General features: G+C 39.4%; 1 protein-coding gene across 1 annotated transcript in view; it reads left to right on the forward strand.

Annotated features, from left to right (window-relative positions):
• The window catches only part of UIMC1 (ubiquitin interaction motif containing 1), a 155,553-nt gene that overhangs the window by 54,518 nt on the left and 92,415 nt on the right, over positions 1-8,620 (forward strand). The window contains exon 4 of the mRNA XM_023515092.1: positions 1,462-1,546. Coding sequence (XP_023370860.1) covers positions 1,462-1,546 — 85 coding nt within the window. The remainder of the gene's footprint in view (positions 1-1,461; positions 1,547-8,620) is intronic.

Here is an 8,620-nt window from a genome sequence, read left to right on the forward strand (position 1 = left end):
CCTCAGCCTCCCAAGTAGCTGGGACTACAGGTGCCCACCACAATGCCTGGCTATTTTTTGGTTGTAGTTGTCATTGTTGTTTGGCAGGCCTGGCCTGGGCTTGAACCCACCACCTTCGGTGTATGTGGCTGGCACGCTAGCTGCTGTGCTACAGGCACTGAGCCTGTATGCTACTTTCTTGAAGTCCATTTAATTTTTCTGGTTTTGGTACATGATTAGGTGTTTGTGTCAATCTCAGTCTGGGAATTGATTGTTCCAGGTCCATTTTCCCTGAGATTGGTGAGTATTTTCAATATACATATTCTGGTCTTTTTTTTTCTCCCATGAAAAGTTATCTTGCATTACAGTTTTAGTATTAGTTTGTTCCACTGTTTTTTGTTTTCTTCTTCAGAGACCCTATTATACATATATTGGATCATCTATGCCTATATTTTATTTAAGCCACTTTCAGCTCATTTTTATTCCCTTTTTTATTTCATGTTGTGTTGTCTTGATGATGATGATGATTTGGTCTTTCTTCAGACTCTTGTTAAATTTTGAGGTGTGGTGGGATTGGTATATTTGCTTCTCTTTTGTTTCAATAGAATTTTTCATTTACCCATGTTAGTTTTTCCTTCACTACCCAGTGCTTTAAAACAAATGAGTACAGGATCAGTGTGGTGGCTTATATCTACGATTCCAGCAATTTGGGAGCCTGAGGTGGGAGGATCACTTGAGGCCAGGAGTTTGAGACCAGCCTGGGCAACATAGTGAGATCCTGAATTTACAGAAATAAAAACTAAAAAAAATTAACATGCACCAAGTTTAAACATTATTATTTGGGTTTTGTTTAGTTTTGTTTTCAGACATACCTTGCTCTGTTGCCCTGGCTAGAAGGCAGTCGTGTCGTCATAGCTCATTGCAACCCCAAACTCTGGGCTGAAGCCAATTGCCTGCCTCAGCGTCCTCGGTAGCTGGGACTATAGGTGCCACCACACCTGGCTGGTGTTTCTGTTTTCAGTAGAGACAGGGTGGTCTTGTTTAGGCTGGTCTTAAACTCCTGTGCTCAGATGATTCTTCTGCCTCAGCCTTCCAGAATGCTAGGGTTATAGATGTGAGCCACCATGCCTGGCCTATTACTGATTTTTAAACATTGAATCAAGCTTCTCTGGTCTTGGGTGATGTTTACTGGTATTTTCAGATAGGTTGATTTTTACACGATCATGTGTGGCAGATAATGTCAGCATAGTATATCTTTTAATTTTTATGGTTTGTATTGGTTCCAGATCTTTTCTTTCTTGTACTGGAAGATATTTTCTTCTGGTGTTTTATGTGCTCATTTATAATAATTACTGATTTTTAGAGGCCTATTAGCTATGGGGAAGGTAGACTATGGTATTAGCTATGGAGAAGGTAGACAAAATAAAGAAATTATTACTTCTAGTGGCAGCCACCATGATCATATTTCTTGTTTTGCAACAGGAACCAAAGGAGGAGAATGGATTGCAGAAAATGAAGACAAAACCGTCGAATAGAGTGAAGTGTTTGGCTAAAAGAAAAATTGCACGTATGTGTTTATTTTTGTTGAAAATGGTTTGGAAATTATAACTGTCAAGGATTTCTTTATTAGGAGAAGCGAGTTCTATGAATAACGATGTTTGTTTTTCTTGTTTATACTAGACTTCATTGAAATTTTTAGGAGTTGCTTATAGAGCTACATATAGCCTATACAAGAAGCAGAGTATTGAGATTAAAAATGTGACCTGTGGAGTTATGCATACTTGGGTTTGAATCTTTGCTTTACCTCTTCCTGTGTGTGCTTAGGCAAATCACTGTTTTTAGCTTAACTATTTCTTCATCAATAAAATGCAGATAATAACACTTAGAAAGTCACTTAGTAGAGGTTCAATAATGTTTTTTTTTTTTTTTTCTTTTTTTGAGACACAGTCTTACTCTGTTGCCCTGGAGAGCAGTGGCATTATAGCTCACAGCAACCTCAAGCTCTTGGGCTTGAGCAATCCTCTTGCCTCAGCCTCCCAAGTAGCTGGGACTATAGGCACCTGCTGCAATGCCTGGCTAGTTTTTCTATTTTTAGTAGAGATGGGGTCTAGCTCTTTGCTCAGGCTGGTCTCTAACTCCTGAGCTCAAGCAGTCTACCTGCTGTGGCCTCTCTCAGAGTGCTAGAATTGTAAATGTGAGCCACCTCGCCTGGTCCTTTTGTACACTTTAAATAGGTGAATTGGATGGTATGTAAATTATATCACCATGGATTATACCCCAAAGCAGAAATGAATGTTTCTCAAACAAAAATAGAAAATATATATGGAGGTTTCTCTTGTGTCGCCCACGCTGGTCTCAAACTCTAGGCCTCTAATGATTTACCTGCCTCAGCCTTTTGAGTGTCTGGCATTACAGGCATGAGTCACTGTACTCAGCTTAATATGTGGTCTTTTGTGGCCGGCTTTTTTTACTTACTGTAATGTTTTTGGGTTAATCCATAGTTTAGTATGCATCAGTACTTCATTTATTCTTTTATTGCCAAATATATTTCATTATATCAGTATACCACATTTTATTTATTAATCATTTTATAGATATTTATGTTGTTTCTACCTTTTGTCTATTATGACTAATGGCACTATGAACATTTTTGTGTGAACATGTTTTCTTTTCTGTAGGATATATACCAACAAAGTGAAAATCTTAGCTCATACAGTAAATATATAAGTAAATATGTTTAATCATTGGAGGAACTACCAGACTTTCTTCTAAAGTGGCCATACCATTTCATATTTCTACCAGCAGTGTATGAGGGTTTTTATTTCTTCATATCTTAGCCAACCCTTCTTTCAATTTTTAAAAATGATGGTTATCCTAGTAGATGTAAGATGGTATCTTATGGTGGTTTTAATTTGCATTTCTTCCCTAATGGCTAATGATGGTGAATATACTTTCATGTGTTTATTGGCCATTTGTATATCATCTTTGATGGAATATCTTTTCAGTATCTTTGCTCATTAAAAAAAGCTTTCTGCATACCTCCTGGGTCAGGGACACAACTACAACAGGAACTTTATGTAACAAACACAAACATTATAACTTAATTGTTTGTAAATTTATACTAAACTGAAATTAAAAGAAAAAAATTTTTTGAAAACAACTTTTAAAAATTTGTATAAAATACAGGCTTGGCACCCATAGCACAGTGGTTAATGGCGCCGGCCACATACTCTGAGGCTGGCGGGTTCCAATATAGCCTGGCGTTGTGGCAGGTGCCTGTAGTCCCAGCTACTTGGAAGGGTGAGGCAAGAGAATCGCTTGAGCCCAAGAGTTTGAGGTTGCTGTGAGCTGTGACACCATGGCACTATACCCAGAGTGACAGCATGAGACTGTCTCCAAAAAAAAAAAAAAAACTTATATAAAATACGATAACATAAAATATACCATTTTAACTATCTATTTACTTACTTTGAGACTGTGTTGCCCTTGGTAAAGTGCTGTGGCATTATAGCTCATAGCAACCTCAAACTCCTGGGTTCAAGCAATCCTCTTGCCTCAGCCTTCCAAGAAGCTGGGACTATAGGTGTCTGCCACAACACATGGCTAGTTTTTCTATTTTTAGTAGAGATGGGGTCTCACTCTTGCTCAGGCTGGTCTCCAACTCCTGAGCTCATGTAATCCACCTGCCTCAGCTTCCTAGAGTGCTAGGATTACAGGTGTGGGCCACTGTGTCCAGGCCATTTTAACAATTAAAAAAAAATTCTTTTTTCATTAAAAAATGTTTTTATCATGAGAGAGTGTTGAATTTTGTTAAATGCATTTTCTGTTGAGATGACTATCTGGGTCTTGTCCCTTATTCAGTTTATTTGGTGTATTAATTGAAATTTTTTTTTTGAGGTAGGATCTTATTCTGTTACCCAGCCTATGGTGCAGTGACATCATTACAGCTCAGTGCAGCCTCTAAGTTGCAAGCTTAAGCAATCCTCTTGCCTCAGCCTCACAAGTAGCTGGGACTATAGGCACATGCTACCATTCTCAAGTGATCCACTTGTCTCAGCCTCTCAAGTAGCTGAAACTAGGTATTTTTTTAGAGATGGAGTCTCACTCTTGCTCAGGCTAGTCTCAAACTCCTAAACTCAGGCAGTCTACCTGTCTCTGCCTTCCAGAGTGCTAGCATTACAGATGTGAACTAGTGGGCCTGGCCTTTTGACAGTCTTCTATAACCTGGAATTTTTTTTGTTTGTTTGTTTGGTTTTTTTTTGAGACAGAATCTTACTATGTTGCCCTTGGTAGAGTGCTGTGGTGTCATAGCTCATAGCAACCTCAAACTCTTGGGCTTAAGCAATTCTTTTGCCTCAGCTTCCCAAATAGCTGGGACTACAGGCCTCTGCCACACGCCCGGCTATTTTTTTTTAAATTGTATTTGTCATTGTTGTTTAGTAGGCCCGGGCCGGGTTTGAACCTGCCAGCCCCTATGTATGTGGCTGGCACCCTAGCCGCTGAGCTATAGGCGCTGAGCCTGTAACCTGGAATGTTTTAACAGAACCAGAAAAGCAAGGAGAGTTCCCTTTTTTGCTTAGTGAATGTGTAGAGCAGGGGTCCTCAAACTTTTTAAACAGGGAGCTAGTTCACTGTCCCTCAGACCGTTGGAGGGTCAGACTGTGGGCCCCGGGACGAGTTGGCTGCTAAGCAGGATAGGCAGCGGCGGAAAAAATACCCAGTGGGCCGGATAAAATGTCCTAGGCAGGCTGCATGTGGCCTATGGGCCATAGTTTGAGGATGCCTGGTATAGAGCTACCGGAGCCAGAGAAAGACTAACAATCAGGGTGGTAAAAGTTGCTGAAGGTTGGGTTGGATGTGGTTATTTCTTAAAATAGACAACAATGAAGTTTGTCATATTATAGCTGGAATTTATTTCTGTGCCAGGTCTTTGGTCTTGAGGTTCAAGAATGACTTCATCAACCATGCCAGTAAGTGTGAAAGGACAGGGTTTATTGATAGCAAGATTGAGGCTGGACATTTATTGATAGCAAAATTGAGGAACTCTGGGAGGCTGAGGCAGGTGGATTTTTTGAGGTCAGGAGTTCAAGACCAGCCAGAGTAAGAAAGAGACCCCCATCTCTCCTAGAAATAGAAAAACTAGCCAGGTGTGGTAGTACCATGTTTCCCCCAAAATAAGACACTGTCTTAAATTTATTTTTTCTCAAGAAGACATACTAGGGCTTATTTTTAGGGGATGTCGTCCTCTCCACACTGAAATGCATGGCATGGATATGCAGTGGCTAAGCCCATCACTAGGTGTTATTATTGGGGTAGGGTTTACATTTAACAAATGCACAGAAATACTGCTAGGGCTTATTTTTGGGGAAACACAGTACATGCCTGTAGTCCCAGCTACTCAGGAGGCTGAGGCAAGAAGATCATTTCAGCGCAAAAATTTGAGGTTACTGTGAACTCTAAGCCATGATACTCTACCCATGAAGGCGGAGTGAAACTCTGTTTCAAAAGAAAAAGAAAGATTGATAAGCAAAAGCTGGAGGAACAGAACCTCTGGCAGTGGAGGGGGAACCCATTTGGGCCTTTTGGCTAGGGGCTTATATACTGTGTTTTCTATCCTGCTGGCAGAGGGGTTTTGGGAATGTATGTCCAGAATATGTCACAACTGGCCACAGGCCACAGACCTACAGGCCCGCCGGGTGTTTTTGCCGCTGCTGCCTGTCCTGCTTAGTAGCCGACTTGTCCCGGGGCCTGCAGTCCAGCCCTCCAGCGGTCTGAGGGACAGTGAACTGGCCCCCTGTTTAAAATGTTCGAGGACCCCTGGTCTAAGGTTTAGGGACTCATAGTGATTTTTTTATTTTCTTCTTCATTGGTAGGGAGTTTCTAATGATTTGGGCTCAGGACATTTTTCTGCCCACTTCCAGAGTTGGAGAGTTATCTTTCTATTTTCTTTCCTCAACTGCAGTAGGACTTTACCTGTGGCCTTAGGACACCCAGATTTTTATCCAGCATCTTAAGGATTTTGTGGGCTTTCATTGTCTTTCTTCCATTGGATGCTGTTTTCCTCCCACAGTTCTGCAACATGAGGGAGGCTTTCTGAGGTTTTCCCATCCGTGTCTGATTATTTCTTAGGAGTTTTAGGTAAAATTTGGGGAAAAACTGGTAGGTGCAAATTCTCCTTTTGTCTATGGCACCCAAGTGTTTTATACTCTCAATAGCTCAGGGTTGGCCTGTAGCAATTTGTTAAAAATTTTAGCTGAATTTTTTCTTACTGGCTTGTATGAGGCCTTGATGTTTAACTTCAGCTGAGCAAGTGCTCAGGTCCTGTCTGTTTCTCCTTGAAGACCTCTGTCTTTTCTTAGATTTTTTATTAGTTTACTGTTTAGTATATTACCCTGTAATCTTAGCTCTCTGATGGATTTAAGAAAAATGAATTTATCAGGTTTTGTTCCTTTTGCTGTAAGGGTGGGGACAATGCTTTTTTCTAATTTCGTCTATCCTAGGTAGAAGCCAAAAATGGTTATTCTGAATGTTAATGAGCAGTAAAATCTGTTTTTTATGATTCCTGATTTATACCTACATTTATTGCTGAACCATGGATTCTGTTCTTTTTATGTGGTTAGATCCTGACTGAAATTAATGATTTTGGTAGGTTGATACTTATACATTTTGATTGGTAGTCTAAATTTGATTCCCTCATTGATATTCAACTGTAGTCAGAGATGCTTCTCAGTCCAGTGTATGATTTATTCATTGGATCCTATATCTGAGATTTTTTTTTTTTTTGAGACAGAGCCTCAAGCTGTCCCCTGGGTAGAGTGCCATGGCTTCACTGCTCACAGTAACCTCCAATTCCTGGGCTCAAGCGAGTCTCCTGCCTTAGCCTCCCAAGTAGCTGGGACCTTAGGCGCCCAACACAACACCCAGCTATTTTTTGGTTGCAGCCATTATTGTTGTTTGGTGGGCCTGGGCTGGATTCAGACCTGCCACCTTAGGTGTATGTGGCTGGCGCCTTAGCCACTTGAGCCACAGGCGCTGAGCCCAGGGCCAGGTTTGAACCTCACACCTCTGGTATATATGGGGCTGGCACCCTACTCCTTTGAGCCACAGGCGCCACCCTATCTGAGATGTTTTATTCAATAATTAATTTTTTTTTATCCTTCTGGATTTAAGGCATTTATTAACAGTGGTTCTCAATGCCATGCTGTCTCCCCAACTACCCCGCAATGGGCATTTGGCAATATTTAGAGACATTTTTGATTATCGCAACTTGAGGGATAGGGTACTATTGGTATCTAGTGGAAAGAAACTGGGGATGATGCTAACCAACAATGTAAAGAACAATCCTCCGCAACAAAAATTGCCTGACACAAAATGTCAATAGTGTTGAGGTTGAGAAACCCAGCTTTAAAATAAATGCATTTGTATAAACATAATTCTAATTGAATAGTTACTAATAGCAATTTCTGACAGTAAAGATTCATGTCTTTTTTTTTCCTTTTACAGGCATAATATTTTTCAGAATCAGTGGTTATATCTTTATTATGATATTTACTTTTGTGACTAATGATATCTCTGGATCTTAGCATGTCAAGGTGTATTTTCTTACACAGAAAAGGAAGAGCTATTGAACTTTTTTGAAGCTGTGAAATATGACAGAAAAGTATGATTAAGGACTTCTTAATAAAATGATAATCTGGAAATAACTTAGTAAACATTAGATGACCAATATTTCTGACTTCTTTGGCTTGATATGGTAGAAAGTTCTATATTAAAAATCCTTAATGACAGCGATTTCTAATTCTTAGTTCAGTGTTCCTTCTACGTTAGAGTCATCTCTGTGGTATTCATCTAAAACATGTTACTCCGAAGGCCAGGAAAACAATCAGGAGAATGTGGCTTCTAATCTAGGCTTTGCCACTCCCTGACTGATAGGACTTCAGACGAATCATCTTACTTATCTCAACTTCAGATTTTTTTATGCTTAATATGGAGAAAAAAACCTGTAATATCCTCATAAATCATAAGTTAGGGAATAGTAACCAGTTTGTGTGTATAAAACGTGTATTTTCAGAAGTATGAATCACTTTGGGTATATAAACTAGTTTTTAAAAAAAATGTGCTTTTCTGCATTTATTGAGATGATAATATGATTTTTCTCTAATTTGTTAATGTAGCAAATTACCTTAATTGATTTTTTTATCTCAGCATTTTTATTTATTTATTTATTTTGCAGTTTTTGGCTGGGGCTGGGTTTGAACCTGCCACCTCTGGCATATGGGGCCAGCATCCTACTTACTTATTTATTTTTTGTTGTTTGGGACTCATTGAGGGTACAAAGAGTTGGGTTACACTGATTTTATTTGTTAGGTCCCTCTTAAACTACTTTTAAAAAGAAAGAGCCCTTAGATGTATTTCAAGTTCTTGCATGCTCTATTGTTAAGGAACAACTTAAGTGGGTATAAAAGTTATAGATCACATTTTGTTTTGTTGAGGAGAGGAGGACAGTTATACTTTTCCTTAGAATTTCCATGGTCTTCTAGTATTGGTTGTTAACGTGGTAAAGTCTGTTTTTTACCCTTTGTATTTGTATGTGATCTTTTTACTCAAATGCTGGAAGAATTCCGTTCTTTTTTTTTTTTTT

This window comes from Otolemur garnettii, unplaced genomic scaffold (assembly GCF_000181295.1).
Source record: "Otolemur garnettii isolate 467f Iridium unplaced genomic scaffold, OtoGar3 scaffold00003, whole genome shotgun sequence".
NCBI lineage: Eukaryota > Metazoa > Chordata > Mammalia > Primates > Galagidae > Otolemur > Otolemur garnettii.